Below are 21,804 nucleotides of genomic sequence, written 5' to 3' on the forward strand. Positions count from 1 at the left end.
GGGAAGATGAAGATGAAGAAGAAGAGGAAGACCTAGCAGAGAGCACACAGCACTCCGTGACCCCCAGCAGCCAGGAGCTTTTTATCACCCTGACGGAATTACCCTGCTCCCAGCCCTCACAAGCAACTATTCCAGACAATGACGCCATGGAAGGGACCTCTGGTGAGTGTATCTTTGCAAATAGCAAACATTGTTTTTTAAGCAAGCCTTTTTTAATGATTGATTTGCCCTGAGGACTTGGGATGCATTCGCAGACAGTATAGTTACTTAGAAAAGTTTGTTAACATGTCCGGGGATTGAGAGGAAATCCTCCAGGGACATCTCGATGAAGTGCTTCTGTAGGTACTCCAGAAGCCTTTGCAGAAGGTTTCTGGGCAAGGCATCCTTGTTCCGCCCACCATGGTAGGACACTTTACCATGCCATGCATGTAGCAAGTAATCAGGTATCATTGCGTGGCAAAGCATAGCAGCGTATGGTCCCGGTGACTGCTGGCATTCAAGAAGCATCCGCTCTTTATCTTGTTCTGTTATCCTCAGCAAAGTGATATCGTTCAGGATAACCTGGTTAAAAATCAGGAATTTAAGTAAGGGGGGTGGCCATTTTTCTACTGGGTTCGTGGAATGCAGCAGCTTAAAAAAAACACTTTCCTGCATGTAGCGGCGGGGAGGAGGAGGAGTGAAATGCCGATGATCTTTTCTGTTTGGTCACCGGCGATCTTCCCCAAACTACCAGACACGCAGTGGGTGGGGGGGAGGGGGAAGGTTGTTGATTAGCAGGGAGCTAGCGTGGTATTAGCCATGCGTTGGGGGGGAGGGGTAAATCACTGAGACAGTGGCTTACCATGGCCGCATGCAAGCTGAATTCTGATGCCTGGACCTGTGTCTGTGAGATCTGTAACTCCAGAGCTGCAAGCACTCACTATTAAGATGAAAAATGCGACCTTGTAGGGAAATCACATGTGCTAGGTGAATTGTGATGTTCATTGTGAAACAGTATAACCATTGTTCTGTAAAATGTATCTTTCTAAATATTTATCTCCCTCATGCAGCTGCAAATTTTTCAACCATCCCTCCTCCATCCCAAAGGCTAGCACAGATAAGGCGGAGGAAAAAGAAGACGTGAGATGAGATGTTCTCGGATATTATGGAAGTTACACACAATGAAAGAGCTCATCTGAATGAGTGGAAGGACGTGGTTTCAAATTACAGGAAAGAGGCCAGTGAACGTGAGGACAGGAGGGACAACCGAGATGAGAGGTGGCGGCAGGAAGACCGGCAGGAAAATCAGCGGTTGCGGCAGGAAGATCAGCGGTGGCGGGATGCAACTCTGGGGCTGCTGCGTGATCAAACTGACATGCTCCGGCGTCTTGTGGAGCTTCAGGAACGGCAGCAGGATCACAGAGTGCCGCTGCAGCCCCTGTATAACCACCTCAACCTCACCATGTTCCACATCCTCCTCACCCAGACGTGTAAGAACGCGTGGGGGGAGGCTCCGTGCACCCGCCCACTCCACCCCCGTGGACAGCCCAACCAGAAGGATGTCGTTACTCTGAATTTTTTTTAATGGCCTTCTCCATCCCTCCTATCCTCCTCTCAAAGCACACCCTTACTTCTCTCCCTCTTTTTATAATGAATCAATAAAGAATTCATGCTTTTTAAATGAGAGTGACTTTATTTGCATAAGTAAGCTGTACTCGAAGGGGGAGGGGGAGTTGCTTACAGGGACTGAGTCAATCAAGGGGGTTGGGTGTTCATCAACAAACACAGCAGTCACACTGTACCCTGGCCATTGATGAAGCTTGTTTTCAAAGCTTCTCTGATGCGCACCGCTTCCTGGTGTGCTCTTCTAATCTCCCTGGTGTCTGGCTGCGCGTAATCAGCGGCCAGGTGATTTGCCTCAGCCTCTCACCCCGCCATAAAGGTCTCCCCCTTACTCTCACAGAGATTGTGGAGAATACAGCAAGCAGCAATAACATAGGGGACATTGGTTTGGCTGAGGTCTGAGCGAGTCAGTAATGTGCGCCAGCGTGCCTTTAAACGGCCAAATGCACATTCCACCACCATTCTGCACTTGCTCAGCCTGTAATTGAACAGATCCTGACCACTGTCCAGGCTGCCTGTGTATGGCTTCATGAGCCATGGCATCAAGGGGTAGGCTGGGTCCCCCAGGATAACGACAGGCATTTCAACATCCCCAACTGTTAATTTCTGGTCTGGGAAGTAATTCCTTGCTGCAGCCGTTTAAACAGAGTAGTGCTTCTGAATACGCGGCGTCATGAACCCTCCTGGCCATCCCACGTGGATGTTTGTGAAACGTCCTTGTGATCCACCAGTGCTTGCAGCACCATTGAAAAGTACCCCTTCCGGTTTACGTACTGGGTGCCCTGGTGCTGCGGTGCCAAGATAGGGATATGGGTTCCATCTATCGCCCCCCCACAGTTAGGGAATCCCAGTGCAGCAAAGCCATCCACTATGGCCTGCACGTTTCCCAGAGTCACAACCTTCGTAGCAGCAGCTTAGTGATTGCTTTGGCTACTTGCATCACAGCAGCCCCCACAGTAGATTTTCCAACTCCAAATTGATTCCCGACTGACCAGTAGCTGTCTGGCGTTGCAAGCTTCCACAGGGCTATCGCCACTCGCTTCTCTACTGTGAGGGCTGCTCTCATCTTGGTATTATGGCGTTTCAGGGCAGGGGCAAGCAAGTCACAAAGTTCCATGAAAGTGCCCTTACGCATGCGAAAGTTTCGCAGCCACTGGGAATCGTCCCACACCTGCAACACAATGCGGTCCCACCAGTCAGTGCTTGTTTCCCGGGCCCAAAATCGGCGTTCAATGGATAGAATCTGCCCCATTACCATCAGGATCTCCAAAGCGCCGGGGCCCGCGGTTTGAGAGAATTCTGTGTCTACGTCCTCATCACTGTCATCGCCGCGCTGCCGTATCCGCCTCTTACTCGCCTCGGTTCGAAGGTCCTGGTTCAGCATATACTGCACGAGAGTGCGTGAGGTGTTTAAAACATCCACGATTGCGGTATTGAGCTGAGCAGGGTCCATGCTTGCTGTGCTATGGCGTCTGCACAGTTCACCAAGCAAAAAAGGCGCGAAACGGTTGTCTGCCGCTTTCAGGGAGGGAGGGGGAATCTCAACCCGGAAATGCCAAGGGGCGGGGGAGGCTGCGGGAACTATGGGATAGCTACGGGATAGCTACCCACAGTGCAACGCTCCAGAAATCGACGCTAGCCTCGGACCATGGACGCACACCACCGATTTAATGTGTTTAGTGTGGCCGCGCGCACTCGATTTTATAAAATCTGTTTTACAAAACTGGTTTATGCAAATTCGGAATAGTCCCGTAGTGTAGACGTACCCCTAGTCGCAGCCTGAGGGAATTGGATGGGGCCCTTCTATGGATGTCCCCTCTTGAAAGTCCAGAGTGGCTGCTGTTCGCTAAAGGGGAAGCTGGTCTAAAAGGATATAAAAGAACTAGTTTCCCTAGAGTCATTCGAAGGAGTCTTTTGTAGTATGAAGTTCCATCAAAATATCCTATTCCAGTTCTGGCTGTGTTTACTGCTTTGGTCCAATCAGCTGCCAAGAGTACACAAATTTCAGTTGCAGTGTTAGTTCTTAAGTGAATGCCTGAAGCTTTGTTTCTTTAAAATGGAGAAGCTGCTCCATTGTAGGGTGAGGCTTTATATAGTTGACTATGGAAAACTTGATTTGAATGTTGTTCAGGGGGCACCGTACAGTGTTCCCAGTCAAGCATAATTGACTATTTTGAAGATTACTAGTAGCACATGGTAGCTTTGCTTGATAAAGACATTTAATACAGGAGGCCTCTGGTGAAATCTTGGCCCCATTTAAGTCAATGTGATTCTTGCCATTGACTTCAGTGAGGCCAAGATGTCACTCAGTCATACTAGTTAAAACGGAGCTTTTTGAGGTTATGATACATTCCATAATGCATCAGACATCCTGAAAGAGTATCTGTAAAGAATCCAATTTTTAAAAAACCGATAGCAAGGTAGTTGATACTAACATTTGAAATACTCAAAGCCGGAGTTATTTTGAAATCCATTAACTGTTTATAAAGTCCTTGTTTTTAGAAGGTCTGTTTTCTTTCAAGATAAATTTATTGTGGTGGTAAATTTAGCAATTGCTGTGTTAATGGAGGTGAGGATGTTGAGATACATGAGTGGCATTTGACACAGGACTCTGGAAATAGGCTGAATGTAGTTGTAAGAGGGTTCTCTGTGTTTTTATTTAGTTAGTTAGTAGTTAGTATGATCACAATCTAAATATGTTAAAAGAATTCAGTTGGGAAAGAAGACTCAAGTAGTGGTATGATTTGTCACCAGTCTTAATTGAAATAGAATCTGTAGCCACTGTTTAGAAATAAAATTCAGATACAATGATTACAAACAGAAAATATGCAAGCAAACCTTATTCAATGTTGATGGTCTTCTAGTAAATCTTTACAACCCTGAAAGAGCTTTCACAAATTAGGTATCTTGGTATCCACAATGTTTTGGATAAAGGAGAACTCTTCAAAGCTAATTTTATTAAATAAGTTATGAAAGCTATCAAAGGACTAGAAAAATGGGCTGGAATATGACTATGGTATCTCTCATTGTGAGGATTAGTGATAGTAATTATCATTATTAGTGATACTAATTATAACTCTCCCACAAGTCAACTATCTCTTCTCAAATCTCCCCTTCAATATCCCTCAACTCTTCTTCAAACAAATTAATCTCAGTGGTTCTTCATTCATTTTGGTCAGTCAGGCACCCAAAGTTGAATCATAGACTGAAACATTCTTATGAAAGGACAACTGGCAGGCACAAACAAATCCCTGATGCAGGAAGAAAAAGGCACAGAACCATGTCAGATTTTTAAAAAATAACTAAAATGTCATGAAAACACCCTGTGCCTCTATAGCAAACTAGCTGAAATTATGGGGACATAATTCAAGTCATGAAAAAAAAATAGAAGAAAAAGCATTCATTGTGCAATCTGTTCACATTACCAGATATAAATGTTGAGTCTTTGGATAAAGCACTTTGTTGTTAATCAATGTTTTTGAACTTTTTACTATTTTCAATTGAACACGTTTGTTTTTCCAATTGCTGAATCAATATGAAGCTGATGAAACTATATGAAGTGTATGAGAATGCCAGCAATCCTCACTAGCATGTTTCAGCCAAAACTGTTCTTTAGTTGAGAGCTGCTCAACAGATGTGATTGTAAAATTCAGATCTTGGAGATAGGTATTTAAAGGGACACTATCAAAAATTGTAGACTAGAAAGTGGAATAACTTTTTTCTTAAATTTATATAGTTCACATAATTATATATATATTTTTTCCAAAACAAATCCTTAAATAGTCTGTTTTTTCAATTAAAAATAAATCAGTGAGAGTAGCCCAGCATTTCTGGATAACTCTACTTACACAACCCACTGTGGACTTGTGTTAAAAGAAAAGTTTCATGTAAGTTTTCACCTTCAAGCTACCAAGTTCAAGTTGTTGTTCGGTCAATACAATAAACATTTTAAATGTATCTCTATAAACTGATGTTTTGAATATAAAGAGGATTTTGTTGGGGGGTAAGGGAACCTCAGTAAAGGGACTGTATTTTTTGCATTCTTCTGATTGGTTACAGTTGATTTGTTGCCACAAGAACTAGGGAGGTAAACGTGGTTACCAGGACGATAGACATACAGTTAAAGAAAAGAAAAGAAGAGGTGATGCTCATCTGAAAGATAATGAGAAAATAGTCTGCTTTGACTTTATTTATGCAATGTTGTTGTAGTCCTATTGGTCGCAGGATATTAGAGAGACAGGGTGGGTGAAATAACATTTTTTACTGGACAATCTTCTGTTGATGAGAGAGCCAAGCTTTTGAGTTACACAGAGCTCTTCAGGTCTGGGAAAGGTACTCGGAGTGTCACAGCTAAATACAAGATCATATAAATAGTTTAGCATAAGTAGTAAGTACATATTCTATGAGACTATTCAAGTGAAGTGGCCCATTAACACCCCTGTAGTCATAGGACAAAAGGGGGAGGTTAGTGGGTTACAGATTTTTGTAATCAGTCATAAATCCAGTATCTTTATTAAGACTGTGATTTTTAGTTTCTAGCAAAGTTATGAATTTAAGCTCCTGAGCTCATCTTTTGAAGGTGTTATGCAGGTTTCCTTTGAGGATGAAGGTTAGGTCAAATACAGAGTGATTGCTTTTTGAAAAGTGTTCACCCACAGGTGAAAGAGTATTTTTGTCTTTTGTCATTTTCCTGTGTGAGCTCATTTGAGAGAGTAGTGATTGTCTGGTTTCACCCACATAGTAGTTATTGGGGCATTTAGTGCACTGGATGAAGTACACCACATGTTGTGATTAGGTAGGTATAGGACCCATAGATCTTGAAAGGTGTGTAGTGGTTGGGATATGTAGCAGTGGAGATATGTCTGCAGGTTTTGCATCTGTTGTTCTAGCAGGGTCTGGTGCCGCTTTGAGTTGGTGGTTCTGTGGGGACCTTGCTTCTGATGATGAGCTTGGTGAGGCTGGGGGATTGTTTGAAGGCCAAAAGAGGGGTTTCAGGAAAGATTTCTTTCAGGATAGGGTCCCCATCAATTTGTTTGATGATACCCTGTATGGGTTCAAGTGTGGGGTTGTAGGTAACAGCTATGAGTGTGCAGTCAGAGGGGGTTTTATTTTTGTATTGAAGCAGGTTTTCTCAGGGTGTTTGGGTGGTTTGGACTTTGTTAGGCACCAGTTTATTAGGGTACAGTTTTGGGGGTGAGTGGAGAATTTCATCTAGTGTCCTATTCACAGTAAGGAGAAAAGAAAGCACGATGCAGGGTACCTGTCAAAAGCTGTATATATTGCCTCATGAGAGCCCAGAAGTGTGATTACTTCCATTCTAAAGGATGCTATACTATGGTTAATAGTTATTTATTATGATATAGTTATAAGTATTGCAGTCTTTTGCCACAAAATCATAGGCATCCTCATTTAAGTATATCTGGGGCAATGAATAGTCCAGCATCACAGTCACTGTAGCTGTATATAAATGGGATCCAACATAATGGCTTATTTAATTTAATTTAATTTAAATTATTTTTTTCTTTTGGTAGAGCAATTTAGGACCACGGCTGAAAGTATTCTTTTGCTATGCCAGCAGTATTATACCTTGGCAGTAGTTGATTTGTATCTTACAGAGGATGTTGTTGTGTTGATAAATGTATTGTTACACTCTCATTTAAAGTCACTTTAACTTTTATAGAATTATTAGGTAGGGAGAATCTGCAGAAAAAGTACAGCTTTCTAATGTCCCATTCATTTAAATTCATTGTAAAACTCCATGATGCAACTTCACAGTTTAGGTAAATTTACAAACAAGTTAAGGCATTTATGCACAATTGATAAGAATTGGTTGTTTTTTTTCTGGTATGTATTCAAAGTAATTTTATTTTTCTTCTGAAAGTACAAATGTAACAATCGTTTCCCTGTTAGTACTCACTTATGTAAAAGTGACTAGATTTTTTTAAGTAGTTTTTATTTCAAGTTTATTGTTAGACTAGTGAAACAAAGAAGTAAGCAGTGCAATTTAAATCCTTATAGTAGAGAATAATAATTTATTTTGATCCTGTTTGTATAGTTCATAGTGCTCATTACTTAAACACTGTATGGGTTGTTCGTTTTATGTTCTCAATAAACAGTGTAAAAATATTCTCTTGTAAAGTATATTTAACCTCTTCATACACTCCCATCAATCCTTCATTTAAGCTTACTGATTTAACTTGCTTATTTATTTTTCAGTGTAAATGGTCCAGAAAAGGCTTCATTCGCACAAGATGGTGTATTACTGATTGGTATGTTGCATTCTATTAAGTTATTTATTATTATCTTTATTTCATGTATATTTTCTATGAGAAACTTATAACCAAATTTATTTGCTACAAAGAAGAGATGACACACAATGCTTAGCTTTATTATGTGCATAATAATGCTCAGTAAATTGTAAATGACAAGTGGTAAAACTAATTTTTATAAATGTGATTTTAATATTTGCATATACTTGCCATTAGACTGATCAAGAAAATTATCTGTGAGGCACAGACATCCAAAAAGCTTTGGAAGTATTTATGAAAAAATATACCATTCTCTATTTAGAGCCATTTAGAGCACAAGCCACTGTGCCCACTTAAGTCAATTGAAAAACTTCCAGTGACTTCATTGGGTGTTGGATCAAGCCCATATACATCAGTTCCTGCTACATATTTGTGCAGTGAAACACATTTGCAATGAGCAATTGTTCTTTATTTGCAGAATTTAGGTCTGCCTTACTATTTTGGGCCCAGATTGTGGTTCATCCTATGCTGGCCAAATATTTAAAAACTTGGAATCATAAATATTCAGTTTGCTATTATCTGTAGGGTTACATTATTAGTTATTATATGTGAGATGGGATAGTGCCTCCATAAGAAATCAAAGGGAATTGAGAGGTTTATCCCTAATAGATGTCTCCTGTTTTCAATAAATTTATTGCTACACAGGTCTTTAAATATAAATATATTCAGTTAAAATGGTGAATATTTAAGATATTTAACAATCCTTTCCTTTTAAGAGTGCTTAGGAAAGTGTGAGTTTGTTGGGTAACCCTGAGATGAATTAGTAATTTATGCTAAAATAATGTTACTTAGAAAATAATGTAAACAGTTAGAAAACTAAGTGCAACGTAGTAAGAAAAGCTGTTCGAAAGTTCAGTGTGGACAAAAGGATCTGAATCTAATATCAATAATTTGAGGGAAAATATTTTGCGATCTGTTTGAAAAGTTTGTGACACTGACTGTACTTGACTATCAATTATGTGTATTACATCATGAGACTACCAAACCCACTTGAGTTGTGTCTGATGATAGGCTTATAAGAGAAGGTCATGTGGACTAACATTCACTCTTATGTTAGTTTTGCATTACTTCTTAACTTATCAATAGTTTTTAAAGCCCAGCATTATTGGGTAGAGTGGCTGAGAATGGGTCATGTATCTCTGTGACCTAAACCAGAGAAACTTCAGTGCAGACTGACTCTGATGTTGTGGTACATTTCAGAGACAAAGCCTCTAAATTTGAGCTTATTTCATATTTATTTATTTTGGGGTATATTTCTTTATTTGCCTTTTAAAATTTAAAAAGAGTATAAGGGACAAAAATTGGGAAGAAAAAAAACTGGAAAAATTGGTTAAATTTCACCTTCGTTTATCCAGGAATGAATGGTTGGCTCAAAAAGAGACAAGCTCTTTCTCTCAAGAACACCAGATATATGTTTCTTATTCTTCAAGCTGTTGGTAAACTGCTGCTATAGATATGGCAGATTTCAGGGGAAATTAATGGTTGTTTCTGATATAATTTTGGGTAATTAGAATGGAAGATCTTGTTCTAAATATCAAAGGCATCCATTAGATTCTAAAAAAAAAAAAAGTAGAGTAAATAATAATGTATTGTGCCATCAAGAAAGCATGAATATGGGACCCTCAAATAAGTTGAGGCCTGGTGGCTGAGTGGTTAAAATACTTCATTATAATTTCCGAAGCTGTGGGTATGAGTCTTGCTCGATCTCACACTGAAAGGCTACCTCTAGTTCGCCCAACTGCAAAATGGGTACCTGATCCACAGAGGTGAGAAGTCAACTGTATTGGCTATGGAAACTGATGTGCCTTAAACTGCATCAGCCTGATGAGCCATCTGCACCTTGAACTTTTTTTTTTGTTTACAACCAAATAATGTCCAAGATCATTACAATATGATATATAAAACCGTTTTCTGAGAAGAAGCTGTGCCACCTATTAACTCTGTTTCTAATGGTCATCTGCAGTTGACTATTAGACGTTTCTTTGGTAGATGGTTTATCTGCTTTTTTAGTTGGTTTCATTAATATTGTTAACTCTTTGGGTGAGATAGAGAACTGGAGCTCTCTGAGATTCTGTGTTCTGAACACATTTGATCCAAATTTAGGACCCTATACAGCAATGTATTTATGCATGTACCTAATTTTAAGCACATGAGTAGTCTATTTGAAGTCAAGATTCATGTGCTTAAAGTTAAATATGTGCTAAAGTACCTTGCTGAAATACTTCCCCAAATGAGCAACATTCACAGCAGAGGCATATACAAGACAAAGGGTTTATGTAGGTGATATAGATTTTGAACGTGCGTTGGAGTTTTTATAATCACTGAAGCTGTTTATTTTGCTTATATGCAAATTATATTATTAATAATTGCTGATATTGGGATTGGGGTCTGATTGTGCCTGTTCACTAAATAATAGGGGATCACATGAGTAAGAAATTCTGATTTGTTTAAACACATTACTTTTCATAATGATTTATAGAGTTCCCTTTACCCAAAGGTTTTTAAAACCTTTATAGATTGTACATTTTGGGAAAATTCTAGCTTCTCACACAGAAAAAATCCTCTGGGCTGGAGACTAACAATTAGTTAACCACAGCCTCAAAGGCCACAGAAGCAAATGAAACTCTGTATTTTGGTAGCTAAAACTGCTTCATTATATAAAACCTGGAACTTCGTGGCTCCTGCTGCTTCTGTGGCTCCTTCTGCTTCAATTTCTGCTTCTGTGCCACAGCAAACAGTTCCTTCAACAGCTTTGCTCTGAGTAGAGAGACTAAGGATACATCTACCCTGGAGTTAGAAAGAATAATTTCCAGCTTGAGTTGACATACTCATGCTAGCTCTGATTTAGTTAGTGCACTCAAAATAGAAGTGTAGCTGCGGCAGCATGAGCAGCAGGAAGGGCTATCCACCCCAGATATGATCCATTTGAGACCCCAGGTATATACTTGGACCAGCTAATCCCTTGCACTGCTTGCACCACCATGGCTATGCTTCTGTTTTTAGCACACAACCTCGATCAGAGCTAGCACAGGTATGTCTCCTCAAGTTGGAAATCACACCTAACAGCTGTAGTGCATATATACCCTTAATCTCCCTACTCAAAGCAAAGCTGTTGAAGCAAATGTTTGCTGCAACACAGAAGCAGAGGCTGGAACTGTGAAGTTCTAGGGTTTGTTCAATGGAAGCAGAATGGGATGCTAATGGTATAAGGCAAAGTGACATATTCATTAGAATGTTTCTTAAAATTGGAAGTAAAAATTGTCAGACACATAGATGAACATAATTTGTTGGGGAAGAGTCAACATGGTTTTTGTAAAGGGAAATCATGCCAATTCTTTTAGGGGGTCAACAAGCATGTGGATATAGTGTACTTAGATTTTCAGAAAGCCTTTGACAAGGTCCCTCACCAAAGGCTCTTAAGCAAAGTAAGCTCTCATAGGATAAGAGGGAAGGTCCTCTCATGGATTGGTAACTGGTTAAAAGATAGGAAACAAAGGGTAGGAATAAATGGCCAGTTTTCAGAATGGAGAGGGGTAAATAGTGGTGTTCCTGTATTGGGCCAAGTCCTTTTCAGTATATTCATAAATGATCTGGAAAAAGGGGTAAACAATGAGGTGGCAAATTTTGCAGATGATACAAAATTGCTCAAGATAGTTAAATTCCAGGCAGACTGTGAAGAGCTACAAAAGTATCTCTCAAAACTGGGTGACTGGGCAACAAAATGGCAGATGAAATTCAGTGCTGATAAATGCAGAGTAATGCACATTGGAAAACATAATCCCAACTATACATATAAAATGATGGGGTCTAAACTGGCTGTTACCATTCAAGAAAGAGATCTTGGAGTCATTGTGGATAGTTCTCTGAAAACATCCACTTAATGTGCAGCTGCAGTCAAAAAGTGAACAGAATGTTGGGAATCATTAAGAAAGGGATAGATAATAAGACAGAAAATATCATATTGCCTCTATATAAATCCATGGTATGTCCCCATCTTGAATACTGCCTGTAGATTTCATCGCCTCATCTCAAAGAGATGTATTGGAATTGGAAAAGGTTCAGAAAAGAGTAACAAAAATGATTACGGGTATGGAACAGCTGCCATGTGAGGAGAGATTAATAAGATAGAGGTCTGTAAAATCATGACTGGTGTGGAGAAAATAAAGAAGGAAGTGTTATTTACTCCTCAGAACACACAAACTAGGGGTCACCAAATGAAATTAATAGACAGCAGGTTTAAAACAAACAAAAGGAAGTATTTTTTCACATGACACACAGTCAACCTGTGGAATCCTAATAGGATTCAAAAAAGAACTAGATAAATCCATGGAGGATAGGTCCACCAATGGCTGTTAGCCAGGATGTGCACGGATGGTGTCCCTAGCCTCTGTTTGCAGAAGCTGGGAATGGGCAACGGGATGGATCACTTGATGATTACCTGATCTGTTTATTCCCTCTGGGGCATCTGGCATTGGCCACTGTTGGAAGACAGGATATTGGGCTAGATGGACCTTTAGTCTGACCCAGTATGGCCATTCTTATGTTCTTATTTAGTTGTTATGTATAGAACTGGTAAGAGAAAGGTAACTCCATTTTGCAGAGGATTTTAATATTTCAAGATTTAGTTTCATTCCAATGAGGAGCAAAACCAAAAAAGTCAAAATTCTCTGTGAAAGGGAATGGAACACCAGCTCTGGGGCTGTCTGCCTGGGGCTGTCTGCCTGGGGCTGCCCTGGCGCCGCAGACCCTGGAAGTCGGGGGGTTCCTGGTAGCCCACTGGGTGGGCAGGCAGGTGTACTGGCAGGAAGTCAGGTAGGTTCCATCGGATCTTCACTGAAATCAAACCATTTCCACAAAATGTTTCAATCTCTAAAACACTGTTTCATCTGAATTTTTCCAACCAGCTCTAGTTATGCATATGTTGTGTTATAGTTTGCCTAGTTTGCACAAAAATCCCTTCCCCTCTCTCTGAGCTGTAATTGATCTCAATCTTTCTATTTTTGTATAATACATAAACTTTAAACAGAAGCCTAGCTGAAACCTTAACTATGGATCAAATTGGTGCTACTCTCCATGGCAATTTCTGCTATGATAACATAACTTTGCACTGTCTGGATGAGTAAATGTAAGTTGCCGTAGCAGTGAATATACAATGTTGTGCTATGATGTTGAATGCTCCGCTGCTTGCTACTAATGTTTTTTCTTTTATTCTGAGTCATTTTATTTGTTTTTCCTTTGTCATAGTGCCTTTGACTTGGTAAACATTCATCTTTTCCATGATGCTTCCAATTTAATTGCTTGGGAAACAAGCCCATCGGTTTACTCAGGAATACGACATAAGGCTCTTGGTTACGTACTTGATAGGTATGTATTAGACTCTATTAGTCTCGCTCATCCTCCTCTTCCCCTTAGTAGTTTATAAAAGCTATGATAAAATTTACTTTCTAGTCATACGGAGATTTTTTTTATTCCATTGTCCAATAACAGTCACCCACAGTATATTGTTTATAGCATTTTCCTCCACTTGCAAAACTGTACTAATATAGATTAAAACAATACACTTTTTATAAGAGTTCAGAATGTTTTCACATGGATCTGATTAGAGGTCAATTTGTGATGCTGATTATTTTAAAAGAAATTGAAAAGACTGGGGAATTTCTATGGACTTTCTATAGCCTTTTGTAGCCTAGGGAAAAAAGTATATTTTTAAAATGTGTTAGCACATCTTAAAAGTATACCTTTTTCCCCCTGGTCTACACAGGGTCTAAGTAAAAACAAGTACTGTTGATGTTCAAATGTGTTTTTAATGCAAGGTATGTTGAGATTAACACAGGCAGTGTACACTAAACATCTCATCTCTTTGTAAAAGAGAATGTATTATTTGTACACAGCTGCCGCTGCTATTGATAGCACCATGGTCTATCAAAGTGCTAACAAAGTAAACTCAGTCCAGTGGGCAGTGCACTGTCAGAATATGCTAAAGAACTTTTGATAATCCTCTTTAGCAGTTATGGATCCATGATAAAGGCAGCCATCAAGAAAAGATGATTTATGTATGGACATACATGTACTGGCAATGTATAGGCAGAAAGGAAGTATGTTTATACAACAGTAGCCTGAACTGTCACATCTAATGATTCTTCTGGAAGATTTGAATGTTTCTTTTATGAAGTATTGATTGACTTAATGTTTCCCAGAGAAATAGAGCCTAAAAGTTTCTCTTTAAAGAAGTCTTCATATGCAATGTTATCTATGACATAATGGTGATACAGTAGATATAATAAACTTTTTAGGAATCTCTCTAACAGTTACAGATAAGTTAGGAATAATTTGATATCAGGAGTGAATAGGTTCATTCATAACATGGTTCTTTTCGTGCAGTTCTTTTTCTTTTCCTTTCTTATCTAAACATTGAAATTTTCTCCTCTTCAAACACACATGCATGCTTTCTGTGACATTGCTAGTAGTTACATCTCCCTGCTTCTCAACAGATTACCATCCCCCGGCACCCAACCTTCCCTCCCTTCTTCCTTGCAAGACACTTGCCTTCCACTCTCTCACATACACTCTCCCCAGACTTTGCCCCCTCACCCTCACACACACAGTCATCTGGCACCAGTGTGGTCTTCTTTTTTTATCTGGGATGGAAAAAAGTGCATTTTAATAAATGTTAATTAACATGTTTAAAATCCTAATGCAGACAAGGCAAGTTGTAATTGTAATGCACATAAGTTATCTGGTTGAGGCAAACCATAGGGTCCTCGACCAGCTAACATATGTTAAAACTACAATTTGCCTTGACACAGTAGGATTTGAACATGTTAGCTAATGTGCTAAAAACAGACCATTTCTCCTAGTGAAGATACCATGTAGATACCATGGCATGCTGCTTTCCCTACTCCTCCTTCTAAGCCCCCATGTTTCTCAAGTTCTCTCTTTACAAATCCTAGTGTAACCCACACACCTTCTGGGTGTGGTATTCTGTCCCATCTAGTGGCACCAAGACCACTTAGAGAGAATGAGTTAAATGAGTCTGCTCTACAGCCTTAGCTAAGAGCCAGTTGGCTTTTGGCTCATACGGTAGAGGCTCATGCACTAAGCTCCAGAGGTCCCCAGTTCAATCCTGCCCACGGTGTTACATTAGCACCTCACATCTCTCTTCACGTCTCCATAAAAGGCTTCTATCAATCTCCCACTCCCCTATAGCCTCCGGATGATTCCTCTCCTGGAAGCCTCTGCCTTGGTTAATATTACTGCCGAGCTAAGAGCTATGACTAAGGCCCTACCAAATTTACAGCTATGAAAAATGCATCATGGACCATGAAATCTGGTCTTTTGTGTAATTTTACACTATACAATACAGATGTCACTGGGAAGACTAGAGTTTATCAAACTGGGGGTCCCGACCCAAAAGGGAACTGTGGGGGAGTTACATGGTTATTGAAGGAGGGCCACAGTAGTGCCACCCTTACTTCTGTACTGCCTTCAGAGCTGGGTAGCCAGAGAGCGGCAGCTGCTGGCCAGGTGCCCAGCTCTGAAGGCAGTGCCCTGCCAGCAGCAATGCAGAAGTAAGGGTGGCAATACCATATCATGCCACCTTAGAGCTGGATTCCCAGCCAGCAGCCACTGCTCTAGAGCTGCCCAGCTCTTGAGGCAGCGCCGCCGCCAGCAGCAGTGCAGAAATAAAGGTGGCAATACTGCAACCCTCCTACAATAACGTTGCGATCTCCACAACAGTCGCCTTTTGAGTCAGGACCTCTATGGTTACACCACCGTGAAATTTCAGATTTAAACATCTGAACTCATTTCAATTCATCTGAACTCGTGAAATTTACGATTTTAAAAAATCCTATGACCATGAACTTGACCAAAATGAACTGTGAATTTAATAGGGCCCTAACTGTGACGGCCTCTCTGCATTTAAATATAGCATGGTCTGTGGCTCTTCCTGTCAGGGGTGCCAAGGTGCAGTATATGCCACCAAGAATGAGCTTTTCAGTAAGAGATATCCAAGACCAGTGAAGAAACCGTCACAGCCACATCTTTTCAGAAAAGGTTGAGTGAGTTAACTTTATTTATTTGAGCCTTACCATGCTGGAGATTAGCCTAAGAGTGTTGCTATATGGGAAATCCAGGTTCAGACTGGCAGGTACTAAGAGTGGCTTGTGCATCCCACCCCCAAGCCATTGCTTTGAACAGCACTGGGTGGGTAGCCTCATAAGGAGCACTTTGTGGGGTGGGGGAGGAAGCGGGGGCGTCAGATGAGCAAGGGAGAAGGGGTAAATGAGTACAAATATGGGAGGATCTGAAAAAATCCCCATTCCTCCACCCTAACAAAGGTTAGGCTGTGCTCAAAGGTTGGTCTGAGATTAAGGGTGACTCATGGTCAATGAACCAGCTCCTCTCTCCATCATTTACACACAATGTTCCCCTTTGCATTGAGATGCTGCATACAATATCATCCTCTGTGAGGAACTCTCTACAAAAGAATAATAGTTTATTTTGCTGATTGTTTCCTATAGAAAATGAAGAGGAAATAGAACCAAATTTAGATATGCAGCATAAAATACCTTGTTTGTATGTAGACAGTATTGTGCTTTTTCCTATTTTTAGATTTTCATTGAAAGACTTTTAAAGTATAGAATTAGGTATAGATACTTCCTTAATTAGAAAATATAGTAGCCAAAGCCTTATCTCTCTGCTTATGTCTCCAGGATAATTTTAATTTAGCTAAAAACTGGCCCATCTATTTAATGAAAGATTTAGCTTTTTTCCAGTGTTCACAACCTGCTTTTCCACTATACACCAGTAGGGGGTAGGTAGGAAATGCTTTAACGTTTAGTGTGTCGTTCTCACTTTTGGGAGGGCTGGAGAAGAGAAATCATTATTCTGATGCCATTTCTATCAGAGTAAAGTGGTTAATACATTTTTTTTAAATCATGAACTTTTTTGATGTGATGTAAATAGGTTGGCTGTGTAAGTTTATAAGAGATACTTTGAATTAATGAACTAAGCTTCAGTGACATCTAGATCTGTTTGACTGGGAGTGCTTTTAGCCAAAAAATGATATATATTGTTACAGTACCCGAACAGATAAGATAATTATTCTTTTGCTTTGTTTCTTTTTATTTTCTGTTCCTCTTCTCTTTTGTTCTGCATTAAGGAACCTAAACAGATCTATCTGTATTATTTATTGCTTGCTTGCCACAGCATGCTATGTGCTTCATTTAGCTAATTTTGACTTTGGACCTCCCACGATGCCCTGGCAAGAGTAAGGAAATCAGACTGTAGTATTAGTGTTAACTGTGGGTCAAAGATGTCATGATGGTATATCATTAAAATGTGACATTGCCAAAAACTGCCCTAACTCCCCTGTCTTTAGAAAAGAAACCTTCAATTTTAGGTTGCACTACCACTGTGGGTTTGCATTCACATGAATTGCTCATTTTGAGAGAGCAGCCAGCCGCAGATCCGGACCTCCATAGTGAAATGATGGGCTGACTAGCACAAAAGAGGAGTTCTGTAAGAGCAGTGAATAATGGGAAACCCCTTTCATGGGCACTGCTAACCTTTTGGCAGCCACCAGCAAACTCTATTCTGATCTGCTGATTGGGGAGGACAATACACTGAAGCTCACTTTGAATGAATGCTACCACCAACAGTGTCCCCATTCAGAAGGTTTTGGGAACCATCTTTGACCATTGTCTGCCATCACTCCTTCAGACAGTAGGAAAAGGAAAAGTAAGAACATCTATAGGGGGAAAAGTACTTCTTTTCTTGGCTTTAATCTCTCTTTAAAGCTTCATAGATCTACATTTCCAGCTGAGCTACAGGAGCTATGCAGTGTCAGATAAACATAGAAGAGAGAGTTTTCAAGCCAGGCCTTTAAATCCCCTTATCTGCATGAACTAATAATGCAGATTTAGTGCTGTTAAAAACAGAGGCTGATAAGTATTTTCCTCTAAAGCCTTTAAACTGCTAAAGAGCATTTAACTGCAATGCAGTTCAGACTCAGTGAACAATACTGAGAAGGAAAACAGTTTAATGAGCTAAACCTTTAGTGAATGAAACAGAAACACCTTCTCACAGTTGATGTAAGTCACTGTGGGAGTAAGTGAACCACAGTTCTGTCCTCTGTGTGCATCTGCATTTCTGTGAATATCTTCATAAACATGAACTAACTGCAACCTCATTAATGTGGGGTTCAAATGACCACACGATTCTCTTATGCAAGAATTAAAAGCAATAGATACAAGTAAAACTTAAGTAAATTATTTTAATGTTACAAAAGTCTTGTTAACCACATATATTATTTTATGCCAAAGCTTTAGTACATAGGCATGAAGCTTCTCAAATATCTTTAAATTAATCTTTTTAAAAATGATAGTTGATGTTAGAGGTATCTAGAAATGTTTGCGTAATTATGTAGTAATTCCAAATAACATTTTTGAATGCAAATATTTAATCTAATAATATTAGAATAGTAAACAGATAATGTTGGTTTTAAAAAACAAAAAATGGAGGCATAAGAATAATGTGGTGAGGAGAATGTGCAAAGGACAACTGGAGTATGTGTGTAATGTGTCATTTTATTTTTTTACCTTTATAATTCAGTGACCGTGAGGAAGGCAGAATTATCATGGACTTTTTGTTGTAGACTCTATATAGATAAATCCTTTTCTCAGCATTTTCAGGAATCCAGTCTAACTTCTTGGAGGTCAATGGTGTTACTCTGGATTTACACTGATATAACAGAGACTGAATTTACTCCATATGCTTCAGAAGTGAACATCTGAAAGCTGCTTCCCTTCCCATATTGGATAATGTACTTGTCTAATCCTGCTCCTATCTTCACCAGAATTGCATCTTCATAACTTCTAAATTTGGGGAATTAAGTTCATATGTGAAATAGGGAGAGGAACATGTGGTTAACAGTGTAGATCACAGACTTCATGCACATGTTTCACGTCATGCCTACATAAATATTTTATTTACGAATTAGTCTTTTTGTCTGCATGAAATTAGACTACTTTTGAGCCGAATCCTACAGCTCTGACTCAGGCAAAATTTCTATCAACTTCAATAGGATTGTTGCCTGACTAAGGACTACAAGAGGGTGTTCTTTATGAGTATTATATGAGAGTTAAATAAGAATCAGGATGTGAAATAGTAACTTGATGCTGTCGTTTTTGATGTGCCAACGTTTGAAACTTCCTGAAATTATCCAGACCATTCAGATCCATGCAATGAGCTTTTTTTAAGAAAGTGACAGTGCTCTTCTGTTTTCCTTTTGAAATGTTGCCTGGCCTAGTTCAACAGAAACATTTTTACATTACAACTGTGAAATCTTGGCATAAAGCACCCCTTTGTGCCCTTCATTATTTTCTCACAAATATAGTCCATTGTCACATAGCTGAAGTTAATTTGATCAACATTGGGACATTTAACTTTTATGTCCGTTCAAAGGAGCTGTTTCATGCTCATTTTGGGTATTCAAAAGAAATGATTGCCAGAAAAATAATGTTACTATTAACAATTCAGAGCAATTAGTTTCCCAGGGAGAGGCGATGTGATGCACAGGCTTCACACAACTATTCTTTGTCATTTTATGGATGCTCATCAGTCAACTGTCACATCTTCTCAAAGACCCCTCCAATCTAAATGTTTCTCTTTGGGCTTTTCCCAGAACTAGCAGCTGAATGAGGAAAAGAAAAGCCACTTCGTTTCTAGGCAAAGGAAAACTTCATTCTAAAGATCTGGGTCATTTGAGAAAATTCTAGGAGTAGCCCACATCATTTTCCCCCTGTTTTATTCCATCCATCTCGTTTTTACAATACTTACTTTAACAAGTGAATATTCCAACTGCAACCATGGCATTTTCAAGTTTATAAGGAAATTTGTGATGTGCCCAAATAGAATGTAGTCCCAAGGCAAATAAGCCTTCCGTTCAAATATCTTCTAACCAAGGTTTAACATCCAATGTCACATTCAGAAAAAGCAACTTTTCATTAAACACATTGGGTCCCATCTCATTAATATTCAGTCTCTTCTGCCTCCCGCTCTTTAAACTAGGGTTAAGTGCTCTCAAAATTAGTGTGTTTGTATAATATGTTCCACAAAGAATAAATCCAGCAAAATTATCTTGTTACTTTCAACCTGTCAGATAAAGTCAAAGGCTGGGGGCTTTTTCCTCTTGTTTTTCCACTGGCTCAGCCTTTTACATGTCTGACACCATCAGTCAGAAAATTAACTAATTAGTATTGCTTAGATAACATGAATTTAAATTGGGCAGTATTTTTAGGGTTTTTTTGCATATTTATTACATAATTTTACAAAGTTATTTTTTCAAATGGTAAACATACATTTATATTTTTAAGAATATATTCAGATCAATGGCATGTGTTTGTATAGTAGATGAAGCATGAGATTTTAAAATTTAGGGAAACATTCTTTGACATTCCCAGATCATACAGATTTGTTTTCACCACTGAGTCATCTTATTTGTTTATTATCAGTGTTTTCTACATTTGTGGTGGAGGACTGACTTAGTGGCTCCTTTATCTCCCACAGCCACAGAGCAATGCTTCCAGGCTGAGGTCATTGGAAGGGTAATGGTGGCAAGCTTCTGCCACATCTTATACCCACCCTGTGAATAAAAAAAAACTTCAGTGTTTCTATTTGGAGAGACAGTGGTGGCAGTAGTGTTATTTAATCTTCTTCTTGTAATGTTGGTTACCTAACTAGGACATGCAATGCCTATCCTCTGATCACTTCTAATTGTATCACAAAAAGGCAAAAGTATGATTTGCATTTCTAACTTTCATGAGGTAGTAGAACAAAATCCCATGCTGGAATATTCTGCAGGCCATTTTATGGCCCAGTTTCCGGGTATGTTTTTTATTAAATGGTCACAGTGTTTTGTTTTGTTTTGTTTTACCCAGTCCTTTAATATATTATAGGGTAGCTATACTTACTATGTGTATTAAGACATACAGTAGTACGAGTCTATTCTCTATCAATGAGTAAGTATAAAGATTATTAACACTGTGAGTTTCACAAATTATTTGGAAGAGTTTTAATCTCCCATGATATAACAGGGAACTATTTAAAAAAAAAGTTTCTCGCATTTCTTGATCCATATGTGTTGCTCTACATCTGATGAAGAGCAAGAGAATTTCCTTATAACTTAACCTCAGTGTAATAGAATTGTGTTCTCCTGTAGTAAAATTGACAAGTACTTACATCATTATACATGGCTGCTATTACATTAGGTGAATGTCAGTGTCAGGTAAGATCATGGTTTTGTCAATATAATGAAAATACCAATCAAACTAGAAAAAGTCACAGTTTTCCAGCTCTAAAAATTGATTTTTATTGCTCTTCTTGTAATCCTTTCTTTGGATTAATATTTATTATTGATGTGGTCTTTGTTTTAATCTTAATAGCTACTGACATGGTAATTAATTAAAAAATAGAACATTTTTTTGCCCAAATGGCACTATATTGAAATTAAAAGTGAACATCACATATTAGTTAAACAGCCCTGGCAAATGCCTTGAGTATTAAGATGATTGCCTTAGCTTCTTGACAACTCCTTTCATCTTGTTGTTTTCTGCGTGACCTTTAGAGATGTTTTGATATTATTAATAGGTTTTAGCTATTATATCAAAAAGAGTAGGGCACGGAGATATGATAATGTTCAGCTTTTTAATGACAATATTACAACATTTTTAGACATGCCACTGAAAGCACTTATATTAGGTCTGTTTAGGTACACTTAGACTGTCACCAGTTAACTTTTCTTAAAAAATAATTATTATTTCTTGAATCTAGAAATCTAGTCCTTTTTTGTGGATTCCTATAGAAAAAAAATTAAGGAAGAGGTGGCCAATGT

The 21,804-nt window shown here is 39.0% G+C and overlaps 1 protein-coding gene across 9 annotated transcripts in view; it reads left to right on the top strand.

Moving 5' to 3' along the window:
* Positions 1 to 21,804, top strand: part of INPP5A (inositol polyphosphate-5-phosphatase A) — a 404,737-nt gene that overhangs the window by 269,743 nt on the left and 113,190 nt on the right. For all 9 annotated transcript variants that reach the window (XM_039480835.1, XM_039480836.1, XM_039480830.1 and 6 more), the window contains 2 exons: positions 7,819 to 7,871; positions 13,155 to 13,274. In XM_039480835.1, coding sequence (XP_039336769.1) covers positions 7,819 to 7,871; positions 13,155 to 13,274 — 173 coding nt within the window. The remainder of the gene's footprint in view (positions 1 to 7,818; positions 7,872 to 13,154; positions 13,275 to 21,804) is intronic.

Source organism: Mauremys reevesii, linkage group 7 (genome assembly GCF_016161935.1).
Source record: "Mauremys reevesii isolate NIE-2019 linkage group 7, ASM1616193v1, whole genome shotgun sequence".
NCBI lineage: Eukaryota > Metazoa > Chordata > Testudines > Geoemydidae > Mauremys > Mauremys reevesii.